The 22,960-nt window shown below is 38.2% G+C and overlaps 1 protein-coding gene across 2 annotated transcripts in view; it reads right to left on the bottom strand.

The window, feature by feature from the left end:
- The window catches only part of CNTN5 (contactin 5), a gene marked incomplete at both ends in the record, with an annotated part of 391,394 nt that overhangs the window by 19,042 nt on the left and 349,392 nt on the right, over window positions 1-22,960 (bottom strand). For both annotated transcript variants that reach the window (XM_082483144.1, XM_082483143.1), the window contains 4 exons: window positions 4,493-4,727; window positions 7,895-7,965; window positions 19,425-19,574; window positions 19,996-20,154. In XM_082483144.1, coding sequence (XP_082339270.1) covers window positions 4,493-4,727; window positions 7,895-7,965; window positions 19,425-19,574; window positions 19,996-20,154 — 615 coding nt within the window. The remainder of the gene's footprint in view (window positions 1-4,492; window positions 4,728-7,894; window positions 7,966-19,424; window positions 19,575-19,995; window positions 20,155-22,960) is intronic.

Genomic DNA, 22,960 nt, shown 5'->3' on the forward strand with positions numbered 1-22,960 from the left:
GGAACCCAAGGACATTCTGTTTTATTCAAACACTGGGTTTGTATTTGCTGATATGTTATCACATCATCAGCATGTTATGACATCCAAACATTTTTACTTTTGTTTTGTCTTTCCTATACAGCTCATACTCTGTCTAGTCACGCTTGCTAAAGCAAGCCTACCCGGCCATTGCTCTTATCAGTACAGCCTTTTCCATCTTCTTGCAATCATGCCGTTATGTTACCATACTTCCTTCTCCATTGCTATATTTCTGATTTTCCCAGTTTTCCTCTTCCAGTGAATTAAAACCACACGTAGAGATTGCATATGATTTCCCTGATACTGAAAGCTTGTATTAGTAGTCTTGGCATTCTTAACCCCTCAGTATTTATGTGGAATGTAGTCATCAAGAAAAATCTCCAAAGACCATATAAATGTTAAAACAAACAGTGCTTAACACTGCTTTTCTTCATTGTTTTATTTCCAGTATCTTGCGCCTTTACAGTTTTTATTCTCTATGGATCAAAACTGTCTGTGCCTGCACTGAAGTGTCAGTATGCTCTAGCATGAATCTGATAACATTATTTTCCTGGCAGAAACTACAGTCAGAAGATTTCTCCCTGCTCTATTCAAGCTCCTTTTCAGCTTCAGGCCTGCATGTTGCAAGCTTTCTTCTGGCAGGCAGCCTAACTCGCTCTGCTCTGTATGTGCTCTGGTGTCTCCCTCTCTTATTAAAGGGTTCCTTTATGAAAGGTTCAGGCTTGTCTTTCCCTGGTGCTGGAACACGTCCATTGTGTCCTTCTGTTCTTATTGAAGACAATTGTGCATCTTTTTTTCTATCCTGCATCCTCTATCATCCTCATTCCCTCTTCAGAACTGGTCACTGTGTCACTTCTACTTTGCTAAAACATCTGACTTCTCCTTTTCTTCTTCTCTCCTTGATTGTTTGCTTTCTTCCTTTCCTAAGGTCTCCAGGCAAGGATCCTCTTTCGAACTTTTCTACTGCATTAAGCTATCTTTTCCAGCGGATCACATTTGCTTTCTTACTGCCTGTGTTATCCAGCTAGTTTTGTGCAACCTTTTTATCTGCTTCTCCATTCTATTCTCAATTCCTCCATGACATTCATCTGCATCTTTAACTCCTGGATAGTCTCTTCCATAAGGTATGTCCTGGAGATGTTTCCTATGAAGTCAAAGGGCCAATAAAGGAGAAGAAATACCTTAAAATATCTATAACCAGTCAGGTGTTTTCCCCCTGTTGATAACTTTGCATTAACACCATCATTTATCCCTCAGTAACTATTGGTATCATGTTATCTTCTAAATATCTTAGATATAGAGATAAAAGGATTAGCCCCTCCAGGTATTTATGAAAAAGTACTCTGTGTTTTGCTTGTGTTTGCTGAGGTTCTTTACTCACTGGAAGATCATTTTTAAGCCTTTTGCCTCAGTCAGAGACACTTTGTGTAATCATAGGTCAGTCGTGTTCACAGAGGGGAACATCTTACTCAATACCACCTGCAAAGCTGCTTGTCTAGGCACAGTTCACAGCCACCAAAAAATGGTGGGTCAATGCAGATCAGAGAGCACATAATATGCAGTCACAGTTATCCAGAAAAGAGAGATACATTCATTCTTAATAAATGAGAAATTTCTTCCTTGTCCAGAATCTGTCCTATGCAAACTCCTGTTTTATTTTCCCGCGTGTTTAGCAGAGGCACAAGGATTTAGACTTCCTGAGACAATTTTTTTTTTATGCCAGCAAGCAATTATAGATCCATTTGTGGTTGTAGAAAACATTTTAATATGTAACAGAGAGTTTCCTTAACTTTCAATAATTTCATCCTAGGCCTTTATTCCAGATGTTTGCAGAGCAGTGAATTGAGTGTATGATGAAAACCAACCAAGTGAAGGGTTTGCTGGATCAGCCCTAGGACCATAATATATTGTACTGTCAATCTTTATTTAATATCTTCTCTTCAGTTGAAATGCTTGAGAAAATGTGCCTTCAGTTGTTTAGCTTCTGAAGTATGAAAGTCCACGACTCTTTCACAACCAGTTCCCCCTTCTCTTTGTAGCAAGCTGAAATGTCTGTTGTCCTCAGTTTCCATATTGCCCAGAACTTCGGGGTAATAAACTGTTTTGTTGTTCCTTTAAATTTTCACTATATCACCTAGGGTTATTCTGGAGAAAAGCTTTTTATAAATTAATTTTGCACTGTGTTGTCACAGTATCTCATGCTTTTTTCCTCAAATATAAGTCTTATAAAGTATTTAGCCCCCCTAGAATTCCTCTTACTAAAGGAAAGTGCAATGTACAGAAACATAGAGACTGAATTAGCAAAGCTGGGATGGGTAGGTACTTTCAAATAACTGAATTATAGTCAGAAAAGTTGGTTTCTAGAGATAGTCTCCGGGAGCATAGAGAGAAAGTTAATTTTAATAATTGTATTCAGATAACCTGTTAAGTTGATATTTTAAAAGAAATGTTAGGAAAATTGATTTATATATTACTGATTATTCCATTTCCAGTCTTGTCCAAATAAGAAGCAAAGGAATACTTAATACAATTCAGCATTCAGCTTTTGTTAAAATAGCTTTTGCTATTTAAAAAGAAAATCCATTAAGGTTTTGTCTCCCTTCCCTTGCAAAACTCTATTTTTATTGAACTTTCTGATTAGAGTGTGAAATTGTTAAAGAATAAAAAGTCCACCACTGGTCTCACAGTATCATTTTCCACTGAGGAACAGGCAAGTGAACTGTAAAAATGTCCAACTTGTACTGGGTAATTTTTACATTTTAAAATGTAATTGGTTTTATAATAATATGAATACTTGGTAATGCTGATCCAAACGGTGGAACACAAACAAATTACTGGAACTGCTTTTAGCAAAAACAGCATTTCCAATCTCTTTAATTACTGTGAGAGAATAATAGCAGATAATCTCTGCTGCATCATGACTCCAAAATTACACATTTATTGTGGGCTAATATGGAATAACATTTAATGTTTTCCAGCTTCACAAGAAATACCATTATCTTCATACTACATTTCTGTAGAGATAGTACGAAATGCCTCCCACCTGTACTGGGACTGTACTTATTTGATTCTCTTAACAGGGCACAGTGGGATAACTCAAAGATCATAGAATCATAGAATTGTTTAGGTTGGAAGGGATCTTGAAGATCATCAAGTCCAACCATCAACATAATACTACCAAAACTACCACTAAACCATATCCCTCAGCACCTTGTCTACCCATCTTTTAAATGCCTCCAGGGATGGTGACGCCACGGCCGCCCTGGGCAGTCTGTTTCAATGTTTGATAACCCTTTCTGAGAATAAATTTTTCCTAATATCCAATCTAAACCTCCCCTGGTGCAATTTGAGGCTGTTTCCTCTTGTCCTATGTTCCCTGGGAGAAGAGACCGACCCCCACCTCACTACAACCTCCTTTCAGGTAGTTGTAGAGAGAGATAAGGTCTCCCCTCAGCCTCCTTTTCTCCATGCTAAACAACTCCAACTCCCTGATCTGCTCCTCATAAGATTTGTTCTCCAGTAAAGAAGTATATGACTTCCAGTAATGGAGCTGCTCCAATTATTCCTGTGGATAACATTCATTTTCCTTTTGTGTGTATGGAAATTTCCATACACTGTCCCCTGTCAATACAGAGTAACTTCTTTTACTAGTACAAATTAGTCTTTTCTATTCTTTTTTCCCCATAAAATACTGTTGCTGTTGACAGTTATATCAAGTTGACATAGGAATTTTCCAGAAACATTTTTCATTTGTTCTGTTGAACTATTCACAGAATCATAGAACACCAGGTTGGAAGGGACCTCAAGGATCATCTGGTTGAACCTTTTTTGGCAAAAAAATGGTCTAGACAAGATGGCCCAGTACCCTATCCAGCTGAATCTTAGAAGTGTCCAATGTTGGGGAATATAATTCACACTGAATATTTGGACATTAACATAAATTCAGAAATTTTGTGCTAATGAACTAAAGAGAGAGAAAATAATAATAATAAAAAAATAAAAATCAGAACAAAATTGCATTCTATGCACTTCTAGTATCCATTAACCAGGAAACAAGCATTCATAAGTGGGTTTATTTATTCTTTGAGCTGTTGTGTTATTAGCTCATCAAAAAAGTATCATAAACCTCAGAAACATTAGAAATTATCATCCTTTCCTTGGTCATTGTTAGAGCAGCCCAGCTAAAAGTTAAGACTACAGATTTCGTATTAGGGATGACCCTTCATTAAAAGAGATTTTTTTGGTTAGGACAGATGTGGGGTGAAGTCTATTCCTAAATTTTGTCACTTGCTTTCTGGGTAACTTTGGCAAGTTAGTTCACCTCCTGCTCTGCAAAACTTGTTTAACATTACTTAGCACTTCTACAAATAAATTTGAAATTTAAGAGTGAAAAAACATGGTATAATAGGACACATTATATAAAAATAGTGTAGTAGAGTTCATAATATACAAGTTAACTTTCTGTTGAACTGACCTCCTTCAGCTGAGCAGATGACCACAATAGGGCTGAAGGGACCATCTCCTTTGTTGTTGTAAACACCAACTTTCACCTCAAAAGGAGTGAGAGGTGGCACACTTTCATCTCTGTAGATAAACTTTGAAGCATCTGACGATGTTACCATTTTTTCCTTCCAGCCACGTGTTCCGTTGGGTCTGAAGGCTACAATATATCCAAATCCTTCTCCATTCTGAAACTCTTCTGACACTGGCTAAAAAACAGAGTTCGGGTAATGATCAGAAGTGATTTTACTAAGTTAGAAAGCAGTCACTCAGTGGCTGACCATAATCTGGCTGCTTGTGTGGGGTCGTCCCTTGCAGTAGCATTATGGGATTTTACTTCTCATGTCTAGGAACACATAGGACAATTGCTTCTGATGAGAAATCTTGTAAGAGAGTTTCTTCACCTAATCACCATAGTTAGGTGACTGTCCTGGGACTGAATAAACTCGGGCTCACAAAGATTTTTTTTTCTTTATCTCCCACTTTGTAGTTAATGCTTTAACCATCAGTCTATTAGTGGAATAGCCCCTTTCAGTGACCTTGTTAAAAATACAGAGCAACACATTGTTAAGGGCTCCTAAAACATGATGTGAGTGACACTACAGTGGCACTCTCTTGGGCTTTAGGTGCCAAGTCTGTCTAATTTCTGTATCCAAATGAGGCGTCAAGTCTTAGGGATCTAAGCCTAGGGTTTGGTTTGAAACGTAGGATATAATGTAATAAATCTAGTTGTCCTCTCAAACTGAGTCTTCATGAAAAAAAAAAAATCTCTTTTGCTTTTCTCTTCTCAAGGATTTGTGAAATTGGCCACTTAAATTAGAACAGATATGCCATAAGCAGGCAGTCAGCAAAGGGATTTAACCATTGAGAGGGTGAGCGCTGCAAAAGCTAAATCTTACATGTCCTGTTCAAGGAATGGAATTTTTCATGCTAATTTACTGCCTACTTTTCTTATAAAGTCAATGGACTGGTTTACGAATTAGGTTATGTTTAACAGCTGTCAGCATATTAAGCCTATGGGAAATGCTGAGAAAAGGGTGTCTAAACTCCCTCTCTTGAAGAGCCCATCTTAGACCTGCAGCTAATGAACATATGAATCAGAGCAGGGGCACAGGGGACACCAAATCCTCTCCCCTCCACATTGCAAGTGAATGTTTCATCACCAGGCACCTCACTTGCAGACACCATTTTCTGCCCATCCTTCTGAAGCTGTGCTCTGCGCATCCAAGAAAAGAAATAAAACATGACTCCAAAGGCAGAGGAGGCAAAAACAAGACAGACCTTGTAATCTAGTGGTTTGAGTTGGAGAGGAGGAACCTTGCATCTCTTTGCAATACTTAAAGATTTGGCAGTAGACACTTGCTATAAAAAAAGCCAGAAATACAAGAGCAGTACCAGAACCCTTGGATTTCACTGCAAATGCTAAATATGCAGCCTGTGAATTAAAGTTGTGGGAATAAAATTTTGTCTGAACCTGCTGAGTATAATTCAGGAGTCTGGGTATGTCAATCTTTTCCTGAATTCCCAGAGACGCGTATACCAGCGCAGTATCTCTTCAGGCTTCAAAATACTTTGTTGAATTCCTGTTTGCTGTGTAAGTCCAATAAGACTTTTCTGGATGCTGCAAAAGCGCAGATTGACTGTGCTGGAGCTGTGCTAACTTACATTGTGGTTAAGCCTTATGGAAATCCAGTGGCTAAAGCAGAGAGCACGGCAGTCTGTAGTGAGCCATTGGAGTGTTATCCAATTCAATAGGATTAGTTCTTTAGCAGAAATCTCAACGCTTGCTTTTAATTGCATGTTTTTCTGTGTTATGTTCTACCTTTTTACCATTTCTTGAAGAGAGACAGTGACTATATTAGAAATGGTAGCAATCTTTCAAAGTATTAAAAATGTAAATATGCCCGCTTCACAATTTATGTTTGACATAGATGAAATCCCATGGTATTTCTGTGATCTTAATTTGATTAATGACTTTATGCAGTTCAAGATGTATGTGAAACAGTAGTGCGCTGACAGTATTAACAGTAGGAAGAATAGCACTATGTATTGATGGAAACAACAAGTAAATCTTAAAGAAGGGGGGAAGGATCAGCACCTTCTGCCTTAATGGCAGTTTGCACTCCTTAACTATAAGTGAAGAAGCATCAGCTGTCTTTTGTGGAAAAAAGTCAATGTATACTGAAAGTTTTGTTATGGCAACTGTTAATTCTTAACTGTCTGCTGTACCTGTATTGCAGGATGGGACACCCATGGGTCTCTGGTTTCTTTTGGAAGAAAACTTCGACCCTTGACAGAGAGGGAGACATAACGCACTCCAGCAGTCCCCCACTCCAGTCACCTGGGGAACACTATAAGCACACATAATATGAACACTACATACTAATATATGATATTAGGGACTGGAATTAGGCCAGTTTACATCAGATACAGTTCTAGCAACTCGATGTTTTTTAGAAAAGATGCTACTGTTTATTTTTATACACTATAACGCAAACTGAAGTCAGCTGTCAGTTGTCTCAGGTAGTTGGTGTTCAATAGTGCAGACATGCCATCAGAAGAGAGACTCTTCAGATGTCCTAAAATTTGCTATTTTAAGCAGTTAGTCAAATTCTGTGTATCTTTTACCATCTAAATCTCTCTTCAAGATGGCTTGGCGAAAACTTTGTTCATTAAAACCCCATGTCTTTATTTGATGGAATTTTTCTTGGTTTTATATGTGTGTGTATATATATGTTGGATGTATATGTATATGTATATATGTGTATTTTCTGGATCTGAAACTCTTCATGATGAATCTAGAAGTTTTGAAAGCTCCTCAAGAAAAGTCTCTGTTCTACTGTGTTCTTTATGTTTAGCAGGGAAAGCAACTCCCACTCCTCCAATTGCCCTCTGTCATACATCTGTGTTGCACCTTGCATCACAAATATCTCCACAAAATAAAGTTCTATTTCAGGTCTTTAGTTTTATATTTTTGCAAAATACGTAACAAAAAATAATTCTTTCTTAAATTAAAAAAAAAAAAAAATTACGAGGCTTTCCTTCTCTTCCTTTTGCTATTGTTTCATCTGGTATAGCATTTACATAAGATCCAGAAAGGTCAAATTAACCCACGCAGTAGATCAGGAAGAAAAGACTGATGAATTAGCACAACTTTGGAGCTGTTCTTAGGTGGGTTAGATTCACCATAATGCTCTCTACTCAAACCACATGAAAATACACATTACTTTGAAACTTCAGAACATATTTAAAGAACAGTATTTGTTGTTCATGTCTTGCCAAGATTTGCTGTAAGAAAACCCCATTACAGTACTCTTTACTTTGCCCTCAAAGAAGTAAACATGAAACAAGACCTTTAACCAGAAAAGTCCCTTACCTCCCATGCTATTACTAATTCATGTCGCCTTCCACTTCTGCCACTTACATTAGCTGGAGGTGTCTTTGGAACTGTGAGCAAAAAGGAAAAACAAAACAAAACAAAACAAAACAGAATGTCCAAGTTATTGAAGTTTTCCCCATGGTAATAAGTTGCTGCAGAAGACATGAGGCTGTTAAATGAGAACAGAAACAACAAACATAGCACTCTGTGGTAAAGAAAATTTGCTCAAGTTTCATTTTGGAGAATTGCACAGTCAAGCTGGTAAACTCAAAAAAAACCCCATAAACTGAGAAGAAAAATAATGTTGGAATAAAAAGGTGCTTAAGCAGCTACGCCTTCTGCAGATTAGTCACATTTTCAATGTACACGTCATCTAAGAGATTAAACAGGAATTATCTGTTAACATTTGTATTTTTTGAATAGAAAACTCAAAATCAAATGGCAGCGAACCTGACATATTTTAGAATTCCAGTAAAATCTTAGGACATAAATAATATGTCTTTATTATTTCCCAGGTCATTAGTGATTTAGCATGTTTTAGTTCTTGTAAATCTATTCTTGCGTGCTTTACCAGGGAAGCAATTTTCAGAAATTTTGAAGTAACAATCCTTAAACACCCCTTATCATTTTTTGCAAAATGCTGGAAGCAATACTACCCACAGTTCTTTGGGTATCGAGACCACAGAACTGAAATCGAGACCACAGTTTTGGCTTTAAAAGCACCTATAAGGAGCTGATGAAATTCTTTAAAAGCAATTGTAACTATCATCATCAGTGTGAATTAAGTTATCATATTTTATAAAACTTCAGAAATTTTAACTGTCCATTGGAATTGTATAATTTCTTGTATCTTACTTAGTGCCTCTAATGAGGTTCCTAAAATGACTAGTGTCTTGAGTTTATTTACTGTGAGCAGGTAATGCTTGCATTCTTTATTGGATTAAATATGTCCTGAGATATAAACTTTCTCTTTTCTTCCTTGTAGCAGTACATATGTCATTGGTAGAAATGTACTGTGAGGCATTAACTGTTAAAGTCTTATTGCATGCTGCTTAGCTTATTTATTGAGTAGCACTGTGCCTTTGAACTATAGAAAGAAAAATACATTTAAATAAATGTACATAGTCCTCTCTATTTCCCGTGTTGATCGTTAACAGCTTAAGTTCAATGAAAGTGCAGTTTTTACTATATCCTGGAATTCGTTTGTGTCATGCCTTTTTGAACTCTGAACTCCCCTTTAAGAACACAAGCCCAATTCTGCGTTTTCTTATAAATGATGCAAACCCACAAAGCTTATCAATTGCTTCTTGAGGCTCGGCATAGAATGGATCGAGAGCAGCCCTGAGGAGGACCTGGGGGTGCTGATTGATGGAAAGATCAACATGAGCTGGCAATGTGCTCTCACATCCCAGAAACCCAACCGTATCCTGGGCTGCATCAGAACAAGTGCTGCCAGCAGGTCAAGGGAGGTGATTCTGCCCATTTACTCTACTCTGGTGTTCCCCAACCTAGAGCACTGCATCCAGCTCTGGAGCCCCCCAACATAGGAAAGACATGGATCTGTTGGAGCAGGTCCAGAGGAGTGCCACGAAGATGATCAGAGGGCTGAAGCACCTCTCCTATGAGGAGAGGCTGAGAGAGTTGAGGTTGTTCAGACTGGAGAAGAGAGGATTCCAGGGAGACCTCAATGCAGCCTTCCAGTATCTAAAGGGGGCCTACAGGAGAGCTGGGGAAGGACTTTTTACATGGGCATGTAGTGATAGGACAAGGGGTAATGGCTTCAAACTGGAAGAGGGTAGATTTAGATTAGATATTCGGAAGAAATTTTTCATTCTGAGGGTGGTGAGGCACTGGAACAGGTTGCCCAGAGAAGTTGCAGAAGCTCCATCCCTGGAGGTGTTTAAGACTAGGCTGGATGGGGCTTTAAGAAACCTGGTCTAGTGGGAAGTGTCCCTGCCCATGGCAGGGGGGTGGAACTAGGTGATCTTCAAGGTCCCTTCCAACCTATTCTATGATTCTATGATTCTATAATTCTATGATTTACACTGCTGCAAAAGAGATAAAAGCCCTTTTATCTATGGTTCTTAGCAGACTGGTAGGGGAGATTTCTAATGTGTAAAACATCTCTCTCCAATAAAGCTGGATTTATCATGCCTTCGACTTTTTCTTACTTCCCTCCCTCCCTCCTTCCCTCCCTCCCTCCTCACTTCCCTCCTTTCCTCCTTCCTCCCTCCCTCTCTCCCTCTCTCCCTCTCTCCCTCCCCTCTCCCTACACACATGCTAAACAATAACTTTCATAGTTACTCTCTGCTGAAAGCTCTTGACTTCTAGATAAGGGGATGACTGAACTGTTTTGCAATTTCACTTTAGATAGTGGGAAAGCAGGTATACAGGCCAAGCTTGTAGTGTGAATACAAAGCTTTGGGGTGGTTCATCCCATCCAAAGAGAACTGTCAAAGCAATGGAGAAGATTGTTTAGACTCTATTGACTGGATACGTGAACTAGTTTAAACTAAAGTCTTATCTTTAAATGGCAAAACCCTCAATTTTTCCTTTCAGAAACAGAATTATACAATACTAAATGGTGAGGAATAAAAACAACCAGTGTGCAACACTGGGATGAATGTTCTACAGTGAAAAGATGCAGATGAAGAATCATCTACCAGTTAATTAACATGCAAAAATTATGATGCCATCTCTAATGGAGCATATTTAAAACTTGTTTAGCACCCATTTTTCTCTTGCCTTTCTAAGGTATTTTTTGGTTAATTTATAAAGATAAATGTAGTTTTTATGTAGGTGCCACATTCCTGATGGGAGAGTATGCTGTACTCCTTTGAAGCATCCAATATTATTTAACCAGCAGTGTTCTCTTTCTAGAATTTTCTAGTTAACAGCCCCGTGGACTAAAGCCCTATTTAAATGAATAAACATTAAAAGAATAAAACTGTCAAAACGATGAATTTCTTTTGCACCAAACTAAAATGTGCATTCACACAGCGAAACTCTCTCAAATGAATAACCATTAAAAGAATAAATGTGTCAAAGGAATGAATTTCCTTTGCACTGCAGCAAAGCACAGCGTACACAGTTAGAGGGGGACATTTTGAAATGAGTAACTGTTAAGTGAGGAAAACTATTAAAAGAAATATTTTTCTTTTTTGCCAGGCACCGAGGTTATATATTAGCGACCCTTTCGGCAGCATCACCTTTATTTCAGTGTTATATCTGAGTTTACTCACTCATAGCCTAAGTTTATTGCCATGCAATTAGTGACTTCCCAATCTTTAAGTTGTTAATTCTTGGCAGTGACACTCATGGAGATGCACTTGCACCAAATATGTAAGTATGATGACTAAGCTTGGCTCCCGGACACAGGATCCATGTGCTCAGGGGTCAAGGACATTAGGACTTCTTTTCTTAAGTGTTTATCAAAGCTGAGAAATTCCGTATACTTTCTTCTCAATAAATACAGAGCAACTAGTAGCAAAGAGCTCTTTGCTGTGCCAATAGGTCTCTTTTAACAAAATGAGGGAATGTCACCTACTAGAAAATGAATCACTTCTTGGCTTAATGCTGGTCCTTAGGATGACAAAATGTGGCTACGCTTAACTTGATCGTATGTCTGTAGTTCTGATCAAAGCCTTCTCATCAGCTGCTTCGCCAGCTACTGATTAGCACTTGTCTCCTGGTTTATTCTTAGACTGGCAGCTCTTTGGGATCATGTCAACTCTTATTTTCTTTTGTTTCTTCAGCCACTGGTAAGGTTGGGAGTTATAAGTCAGGTCTCTCCATTGTTCCGGTAGTGCAAACAAGTAATAGTACTAAAAAATGTGTTCTGAAAGACATGGGGACTAGATATGGGTCACAGTAAATAACGGGAGTGTGCTGGCACATGTTGATGCTGAAACCTCCGCTTAAGGCAAAAAAACTGAAATCTTGAAATTTCCAGGAATTAGATTTGAACAGAAGCAGCAGGATTTGTTTTTTATTGTTTTCCTTTTTCATGGAAGTACTGTGATATGCTGAAAATTAAAGTGAAATTAAACTCTGTTAAAACTTATGTCCCCCAATCTAAACAAAAAAACCTTTAACATTTTGTTTAAGAGCAGGCACGAAGAAGGTAGCCCTCAGCAGCCCTATGAAGCATTTGGCAATATGCTTAAATTATAAATGAAGAAAAGATGATATGGAAAGGTAAAGCTTATACATGAAGCCATGGCCCATTGTTTAATATTTCACGTGTATCTTATTACGAGATAAATATACATGAAAAGCAGTGTTTTTTGTTTAGGACAAAATGTATGCACAGAACTGATATTGCTGAGCGCTTTGCGGTTATAAAGTGCTGAAAAGCGCCAACAATGACACCCATATATTTCAAATCTGTATTTAAATGTAAAGTTTGTGGAAGCTTTTGGCAGTGGTGGATAATATCATAGCTATGAAACCAGGAACATTTGGGGTAGATGTCAGCTTTCTTTCCAGAGTTCCACTGTGTCCAACATTTTGCAAACTGTTCTGTGCTTTAGGATGCTTAGATTAGATTTTTTGTTTGATAGTTTTAAAGATCCCTCTCTTTTTATGTTGCATGGCTGATGACGTTTCTGTGTTTTTTTTTTTTGTTGTTGGTTTGTTGTTTTTTTTTTTAATGAAAACTGTGGATTCTGGTAGACCATAAAGATAAGCCTGTTCAGAGATTTTGAGTACTCACTTTTGGGCAAAATATTGGAAATTATTTAGTATTTTCTTTTGACATTATAACATAACTATTTGTGTTTTAAAAAAAGCTATAATTTGATTTTTACTTCAATATTATTTTAATGTAGAAAAATTAAAACTGGAAAGGAAAATTGGAGTATTTTTTTGAGTTGACAAAGATTTTTAATTTTATTCAAAACTATTATTTACTTTTAACTTGCTAAAGAAAATAAAGAAAATCTACATTTTGTTTAAAATCAGTTTATTCCTCCCATTTTTGCTTCAGTGAGTGAGGTGAAGAGATCTTTTAAACTGCTCTAGTTCTAGATTCCTTTCCTTATAGAAAGGAAAACATAATGTCACGTTGAACATGGAAAAAATGAAAGTACTTGAAAAACAGTTCATCCTCTTTTTAACATTCCAATCTTGTAAAGAAATTAAAAGAAAATGTTATTGAATGAATAATTAATCATTTTAAAGTGTTTCTGTTTTGTCTTTTTTTTTCAAGGAAATGTCGAGTGGCTTTTTTCAATTCTGTGTGTTTTGTTTATTATGAAGAGAAATGACAGATTCTTAATTTTGTAGTGAGTCTTAATTTTTGTGCAGAACAAAAGTATTTTGCAGCCAAGATTATAATTAATTATGGTATTGCTGTAGAAACAAGTAGTTAGATTTAGTTCCTATCCTTCAATTTTGACATCTGGACAGGTGAGACAGAGGGAAGACAAAGAGAAACAAAAGCCCTGCTAACCTCCTGTTTTTAGAGTAAGAAATGCTAATGTCAACTGCCCAAATTTACAGAGTTTTCTGATAAGCAGTTGAGTCTAGATTTCCCAAATCCCAATTCTATACTTTAATCCCAAGGTCTTTCTTACTCTGCTTGAATCCTGTATTCATGAAGATAGCTTCCACATGGGTATTTTTTGTATAAGTTCTGAAGCATCTTGTCAAATAAAGTAAAATGAAACACAATGTTGATATTGGTATACTTTTTGGGGAGATGAATTATTAAACTTGGCTTTAGTCTTTAAGAAAGTGTTTGCTCAAGATATAGTTGCAGTTATTTTATTCTTTTAGAGCTTTTTTTATCTTTTAGGATACAGATGCAGTTTGAAAACCAACTCTTCTTAGCTGTGGAAAAGGTATGGGTGGCGAGAAAAGGATTTGTCGCCAGGTCCACAGAGCTTCCTAATTTGAGGGCCAAAGCAAAAACACAGTTGGCAGTTTTTTGTTCTTAGTTGTTTTCCTTGCTATCTATCTGTCTTTCTATCTATCTATCTATTTATCTATCTACCTACCATCTATCTCCTGCAGTACACATCTGGGAAACAGAGGGATGTTAAGTGAAAACCCTTTCACTGTTTGAAAGGTCAACCCTCAAGTTGTCTTCCTCCCAGGAAAACATTTCACATCTCCTCTGTTCAGGAATGAAATGTAAAATGTGCCAGCATCTCAGATGGATAATATGCTGTACTCAACTGTTGGAAAACAAGGATACCCCAACTGGTCTTAGAATCTGCATTTCTGTTGTTCTCATTTCCTCTGCATTTTTAACATTTGTAATTTAGTGGGAGATAGAATTCAGTTGTATTAACTGATAATGGCATCAGGTGCGGCTGCAGGACTCAGTCCGAATAGCCTCCAAATCACCACAGGTAGGACTGAAATCTCAAATGCTGTGGCATATATGCCAGAAAACCAATTCCTTAGCCTTCCTGTTATGTCTTTTAATAGCACGTACATTTGGATTCTTTGTCTATATACACTGCATACTAATTTGAGCTTGCAATATTTCGTGATAGTAGCCTATTTGTTCTAAATATACCCATGCAGACAATGATTACCATCTAGTTTTTCTTCTCCTTTTGTTTTTCCCTATGGAAAAGCACATTTTCTACAAAGGCTTTAGTAGCCCAGGCAATTGTCTCCAAATGTCAGAGATACAGCAGGTTATTAATTTTTTTCTAGAGCAAAAAGAGTTATGATAGTGGGAAAAGCTGAAACTTCTTTTATACGGGTCACAAACAAATAAAACACCGCCACAAAGAAAAACAAGACAAAATGAAACAAAGCCCATCTAAAAGAGGTAACTTTTTTTCTGGGACAGAAGCATTTCTTGTTATGCTGTGAAGAAATTCTAGCGGAGAATACTATCGACTTAATGGAAAATAAGGACTTATTAAAAATAAAGCCTGTGTACAATCTGCTACTAATAGAGTGCATTACATTGTTACCTCATAAAATCAAGTTTGCATGCATGATTAGCAGGTTAAACTTTGATTCTACTCAATTTCTTTCTCCCCATGTTTCCCCATGAATAGATAATGTAATTGATGCTTTGCCCCCAGGCTTCAAATGCCCGATTGCCTTAGTGGAATGCCAGACATGTTTAAATTCATGTTATTGGCTCTTTTCACCTTGTGGACCTGTAAAATATGTATCAAGGCTAGAACTGACAGAAATGCAGCAGCTGGCTATAAGTTAGATGTGCCAGAAAATTGCGGTATTATCCATTCCAATGAAAGTAGCTATGAAAAGCAATCGTGTTAACTAAATATGAACTAAGTAACAAGATTAGGATTTAATTAGAAAATTAAAGCAAGTGGAAACCTGTTTATTATTCTGTTGATTTCCTTACACCATCCCAAGTATTGCTTCCATGGGTATTTTTAGATAATGGACTAATATAGAATGTTGTTACTATCTTGGGGAAGAAGTGATAAAATGAGGTGTGAGGAGAGGAAAAGACTTTAGTCTCCAGTCAAAGTAGCTGGTGCCATTAAATTACAGATGCCGATTTCCACAAGTATGAAATAATGGAGGCAGAATCCCACATTCGCTGCCTCTGTGGGTTGTCTGCGCAGCTCTCATTTGGCCTTGTGGATCCCAATGCTCACCTGCGCATGAGCCCCAGTCACCCTCTCTGCTGGGAGACCAGTATTTCTGGAGTGTGACCCCGTGCAGGGGCAGCCTGCCTGTTTTCACTTGTGGGACACATCTAACATCACGGCGAAGAGCCAGGTTACTCTGCCTGGGTCACGAGTAGACAGGCTGATGCTTTGTTCTTTCTGAAAGATAATGTCCTTTCACATGCATGACTTTTAATAATTGAGATCTATGATATTAGAACTGAAGCCCATGTTAATAGAGATTTTCCCTTGAAGCTTTCAGATAAAAAATTAGTAATAAGAGAGATTCTGAAAAATAATAGATCACTGAATAACACAGTAAGATAGATATTAATGTCCTGATTTGGAAAACCATGTATGAAATCCAATAAAAATTATTACTAGCTTTCCTGTCTCTTCGACTTTGGCATCTGAAATCTATACTAAGGGTGATAATTCACACAATCACTGAAGGAGCTGTGTCAGAGGACAGAGCTAAACAGGCTCAGGACTTCAGGAATATCTGGAGATCAGGAAAAAGTGGCTGCCTGAGTGAAGCAGCTCATGAAGCCTCTGGCATTTCAAGAGTGCCACAGAAATTATAAGCAGCATGCTATTTTGCAAAGAATTATATGTGTAATAGGTGGTTCTCTTTGTTTGATTGATTTTTTTTTTGTTGTTTAAAGCAGAATCTATTGTGTTATTGTTCCACCTCTACAACTCTGCTGGTTCTAACAAATTGGGAAGCTATATCTTGTTGTAACTCCTGTCTTCTTATTCCCTCTATAGATTAAAATAATGAAACTGCATCTACCTTTTCTATTAAAAAAAAAAAAACAAGCACAAAACCCCAAACCATTTACCACTAAAACAGAAATGAACCTTTTTCTTAAAGAAAGGTCTTTTGAAACTGATGCGATGACAATAGACTTCCACTGTACCGTGCCGTGCTAAGCAGGCACACCAAATAAATTCAGCTTCAATTTCTCTGAAGGCTGTTAAGTTGTTTTACTGGCACCTGTCTGGATTTCAGTGTCATGCTACAAAACACTCCCTTCTAACATGACATTTGTGCAGCTGTAACTCTGGTAGCAAAAAGGTATTCCTAACGGGGAAGCTGAAAGTGTAAGCAAACATCTAGTGTGGCCTTTTTCGTATTTGAACTAATATGTTACTGATTGATTATTCAAGACGACCTTCATCGTTATCAGCTACAGCACTGTTTCTCAGGAGGAGAGTTTCAGTGTACTGGACTACAGATCATTGCTACTCCAGTTAAAGACTCTGTTCCTTCTGATGGCGGCAAGAATGGATTATTACCCAGAAATTAATACCTATCACCGGGTGAAAATATACCGCATACTACATGCTTTGTCTGTCCCAAAATTGTTTTACTGATCATTATTATGATTTACCAATTAATTTTTACAGAGGTAAAGTTGCAATGATTGTCCAAAGGAATATTGAAAATGATTGTACATGAAGAAGACTTTCATTATAGTTGTAGGAATATGTTTCAGTAAATACAGCTTTTGTTTGATAAACACCAGGAAAGAAAAAGAAGGAACCTAAAAACCATGACAGCTAGATGAAATGTAACATTTTCAGACTTCAGTTTTTGAGAAAAAACATTTGCTAACAGCTTCAGTACATAGCATCATAGAATTGTAGAATGGTTTAGGTTGGAAAGGACCTTGAAGATCATCAAGTTCCAACCCCCCTGCCACAGGCAGGGACACCTCCCACTAGACCAGGTTGACCAAGGACACGTCCAGCCTGGCCTTGAACACCTCCAGGGATGGGGCCTCAACAACCTCCCTGGGCAACCTGTGCCAGTGCTTTACCACCCTCAAAGTGAAAAACTTCTTCCTAATGCTTAATCTGAACCTGCCCTCTTCCAGTTTAAATCTGGTCAATTACAATCCTGAACCATCCTTTCAAAAATAGGGAACATATTCATAAATTTGAAAGAACACAATCCCAAAGGTGCAACCAATTACAGGATAAACTTTTTCCAGAATGTTTGTGTCCTCTCTGATATGTACCACCTGAATATATAGAGAAGTCATTTAAACATTTGGGTCCAGCAGAATTTTCACTGCCAATGAAATATTATATTAAGGTTTTTTTAAGGGTGGTATATTAAGGGTTTTTTTGAAAATCATTTGAGATAAAAGTAGCTAGTGTTTTTTATTTCATTTTCCTTTGCTCTTATACTCAATGGAACAAAGTATGCAGTATCTGAAGCTTCTGCTATAAAGTTATCGAGTTTCACACTGTGGGGAGCTTGCAGGGAATGGGGAAAGTTGGAAAAGATTCCACATACATGAATGAGAATCAAATCACTTCAGTGCAGTTCTGTGATTGCACAGTGAAATTTAATATCAGCTAGCAAATACACTGCTTTAGCAGAAAAAAATAAATATGCTTTATTACAACTATTTCAGACTTCATCTGAAATAGTGCATCCAATTTTGGGTGCCACAAAGAGAAAGACATTGATCAACTAGAGCAAGTTCAGGGGAGGCCACTGGGATGGTGAGGCTGGAGCACTCGCCTTGTGAGGGGAGGCTGGGGGAGACGGGCTTGTTCAGCCTGGAGCAGAGACAGATTTGGGGGACCTAACAGCAACCCCCAGTGCCTACAGGGAGGTCATTGAGGAGACAGAGATGGGCTCTTCGTAGTGGTGCAGGGTGGGAGGGCAAGAGACAGTGGTCATAAGCTGAAGTAGGGGGAGTTCTGGCTGTAGGTATTGAAAGAAAATTCACAATGAGATTAGGTAATGGCTGGCACAGGTTGCCCAGAGAGGATGTGCAATTTACCTCCTTGGAGGTTTCAAAGACTAAACTGGACAAAGCCCTGAGCAACCTGCTCTGAAATCAGTTTACCCAGCTTTGAGCGGGAGGCTGGACTAGAGACCTCCCGAGATCCACTCCAGCTCAATTATTCAGTTGATTCTGTGGTTTTGTCTATGAAAATCAGCTTGAACATTCTGCTGAGGAGGTTTATGGGTGGCATATACACAGACCCATGACCTATAGAGAGCTGAGGCACAAGATTAACATATCTTAAAAGATAAGAATTTTATTTCAAAATGAGAGACGTGGACACATTTTGGTATTGCTACTTATAATTCTTATAATCTCCCTTAATGAGAAGACAGAGTGCAACTCAATGCCTGTATTCATCCAGAATTTTTACAACTACCAAATCAGTTATACTTTCAAATTCAAGTGGAATCTTTGAATTTGACACTCTTCTGCTATGTATGATTAACAAACTACTTACGTATTATTCAGCTGAAGAAAGATCAAAACAAAATCAAAACTCTCAAGGCCTTCTAAATAACAAGGAAGAATAAAAATCAATCTGAAAGTGTCCTGAGATACAGTTTTCTTCACCATCCCAGTCAGAAATGTAATGAAATTTCTCTAAATGCACTAACAGTTCATGGTAGAGCGTTCATGACAAAGAAACACTTTAGAGCACCAGGTACTTCAAATTAAGCCGCTTTCCATGGCTTCCCTATCTTGCTGAAAAAAAATCTGTGCACCTTCAAGGAGAGAAGTTATGAAGAATAAGGGGAGAGAGGCTGCTTGGGAGCAGTTGTGTGAAGAGACTGAGAATCAGCCTGCAACCGAAGAACAGTGGAAGCCTGCCAGAGGGTAGGCAGCAATGGCTTAAGTGTAAGATGAAGAGTAAGACAGCACGGAGGGAGTAAGACAACAGGGAATGGGTTTATTTGAAATTTCTGTAAATCAAACAATATTCCTGTAATTAAAACAAACTGGCTCCCCATTATAAAAATATCATCCTGAAACAGTGATGACTGAACACACAGATGTGTACCAGGGAGAAGAGACTAGTTCTATTGTTATATTAAAATAGTTCTTGTTTGTGGTAGTCCTGGAAAATTAACCTTTTTATCCTCTTCTTACCTGCTTCGTTGGTTCTGATCACTCTTGATGGTGCACTTGGGTCTCCCGTCCCAATTTTGTTGGTTGCTACAACTCTGAACTCATACTCCACCCAAGGGTTCAGTTCAACAGCCATAGCAGACTCCATGTCACCACTTATCACATCCGGAACTGCAGACAGCAAAGAAATGTGTAGGTCACTCAGAAATCTGAAGCTCACATGCAGTATCTCAATGGCAAGTGGGCTTTATGATACAACAAGGCCACTAGAAGTGATAGACATCAAGGATCTAATATATCAGAATTCACAGCTAGGTTTTTGGCACTGTGGTACTCCTGAAAAGACACAGATTGAAGGATATAGGGGAGAACTTTCTGCTTATTCACAGATGCGTCATGGCAGGTGTCTTTGTGTTGTCCTTTCAGAGCTGTTGCTAAGTTACATGAAAGGAATGAAAAAAAAAAGAAATCAGTTCTTTTAATTTATTATAGTTCTCGTAAGACTATCTGTTCCTGCAGTTGCCGATAGTTATTATTGTGATGAGCAGGAGTTTTGAACAATCTACTTGTGCTGTTTGAAAGTTTTTCTCACCTGTTTTTACGGTCTGCCAGCCAAGAGAAAATGGACTGCGTGCTTGCAGGTTGTAGAGGGAGATAGGGCTGTGATTGTCTGCCCCAGGACTCCAGGAGAGTGTTGCTGTGGTGTCTGTAATTTCCTCCACTATTACAACCCCTGGGGGACCAGGAGGACCTAGAAATAAAGTGGAATAATCAAACAGACCACACCATCATCGCAGATGAGCAGCAATAATACAGGAGGCGCATTCTGGAGGGACCCAGTGGAGTTCAGTATTGATGAAATACAAGGGTTAAAATGCACACAACTACATCACGGAGATACCTCATTTCCATGATTTCTGCTGGAAAATTGTGATTGTTTCTACTCTTTAATTGCTGTGTGGGTAAGTCTCAATTAGCTTGTCAGAGTGACAGCAGAAGAACTAGAACTAGAAACAGATTAAAAACAAGTCCTCCATTATAGTTGTTCCGAACCTAAAATTAAAGGAAAAAAGGAGCAACTTTAAGAAGCATCCATGCTAGAATGAACAGTCACATCTTCTCTTTGGGTGAGACTTCTCAGCAGGAAAGACAAATAGTGATGTGGTGTGCTTCTTGAAGAACAATAATATTACTAATAACTGAATCAAGAATACATCATTCATCTTTTTTCTCAAATTCACTCGTTCAGGGAAACTGCCTGGATTACTATCCTGCTGGAAGTCCGTTAACTGTTTGATTGAAAGTTATTAAAAAAAAAACAACCCAAACTCAAATATTTTGAAAGCTGATAATTACTATGGTTCCATTCAAAACAAACAAAAAAGCCACAACAACTTCTCAAATGAAAGGATTATTTATTCCACGTAGCTGCACCAAATCAGAATATGCTTACCACCATTCGTACAGGCCATGTGACTGATCCAGTAAGTGACGTCTCTGGTAGCAAACATGACTTTGTAAAGAAACATGTGGCTGTAACATCCCACCCCCAATTTTCTTCTTTAATTCTTCCTGATATTGATATTACTGGTGTTTGAAAACATCCATTTGCACTTGCCAAACTAAATCAGAGGCAAGGTCCTCCTGGTTCAGGATCCTCTTCCACAGCTGTAACCAGAAGTTTAGGGGAAAATGTGCATTTCTGTAATGGGTAAATGCAAAAATAAACATCTCTCTTGTGGTTCTTATACTTAAAAACTTATATAAGTCATGAAGGATAGGTTTTAATACCTCAGTAAAATATCAATATTATTAATAGCTATAATTATTTATGAAAAATCTGGATTTTCTCGGCATCCAAGAGCCCTGTGATTCTTCTCCATCCTCCCATTGTTGAAGGTTGAAATTTTGCTTCTGCTCCTACACAGATGGAGGACCATGAAATCAGAAATGCACTACAGGACACTTTCTCCTGAAATGAAACTGCAGGAAAGGTGATGATGGAGGCAACTTCTTTAGCAGAAAGCAATTACTGGTACACTTTTGTGGGATCCCAATGTTTGCACCTATCTTGAGCTGTAGTGGAGCAGATCCTTTGGATACCTCCATTCCTGTGAGCTGCGGTGAGTGGTGCAGTCCTGTTTGCTGAGCTGTCAGAGCTCAGCTCCTGTGGATCAGGGTGGCAAACACTTGGGTCTGGTGCCTCCATTTGAAGTGTCAGTTATAGCCAGGATTTCTGCATTACTGAGCTCAGCGTTATATTTTTTTTCAATGCTATTTCATGCAATCAAATCTTTTGCCGGCTAGAATCCTTAGTCCCTGAGTAGAAACAAATTTATCTGAATATCAAAGACTAAAAAACCCCATTAACTGAAATATTTTTAGTTGCTGGGATTTTTTGTCATTTGCAGCTGCAAACAGCTCCTCTGATATGCCTTCAACAAAAGCATGTTTGCATGGACCATGACAACAGTATGATCAGAGTTTCCTAATAGTTGGGCTCAATAGCTTCAGAGTGAAGGAGACACTGAATCCTTTAAATGAGAAAGCAAATTACACTATTCACTTCCCTCTGTTTGCTTGGCAATGATCTACAAGCAACTAATTGACATTAAAGTGTTGGAAATATATAGCGTTTAGAAATAATAGCAACAAAAAAAAAGAAAAATGAATGTTTGGAATTCAGGGTATTCAAATCCTTCAATTCAAGGAGTGGACGGAATTCAGCAAAGCTTAGTCTGAGGGATGTATAATGGAAGGAGATTGCATGCCCAGTGCACTGCAGCCCTCTTTGCAGTAGCCCGGCGTACAGCTCTGGGCTATAGGAAGAACAAGGCTTTCCACTTGTGGTGAGCAGCTTCAGTGCTGGGGATGTCTCCTCTCCCCTTGCTCTGCCTGCTCAGCAGGCCTGACTTCGCTGCTCTCAGTGCCTTTCATTGAGTCGCAAACAGTGCCGGGATAAGATGGTGCCCCTCCTTGGACACCTTGTGACTCCTGGCCTTCCAGAGTCCCATCTTCATTTACAGTCGAAAGGTCTTGCTTTTCTTCCTGGGAGAAAACACGGCAGAAAGCTGTGTCCTCTGCACTCCTGCCTTCCTGACAAGTGTTTACTGTTCTTCGATGGGAAGCACCGGGTCAGGCCTTCGTCTCAGAATAGCAAGTCCTGGGGCTAATTTAATAAAATAGGGTGATCTTCAGTCTCCATCATCTATTGTTTCAGGCTATCTGTTGATGTAGGAAAATACTAGTGAAATTTTTATTTGTAGCCATGAGGGAAAGTTTAAAGGAAAGCTGGGATCTTGATACAGTCATATGCTTTTACTGGGTTGCAGCCTTAGGCCCAGAATTATATCATGCTCCCAAGCACAAACAAAATTAAAGGGAAATATTTTAGTACTTTTCTTCTATGACAATATTTCTCCCGTGCACACCGAATGTTGTTATAGAGTTTCTAGCCACTGTATTTTAGGCAAAAGAACAAGCATCTTGCTTATATAAAAATATGTAAAATACATTTATGCAGAAGTGTCCTGCTAAATTCTCAATATATTTTGTTG

The sequence above is a fragment of the Vanellus vanellus genome (assembly GCF_965231255.1).
Source record: "Vanellus vanellus genome assembly, chromosome: 1".
In the NCBI taxonomy this organism is placed as follows: Eukaryota; Metazoa; Chordata; class Aves; order Charadriiformes; family Charadriidae; genus Vanellus; species Vanellus vanellus.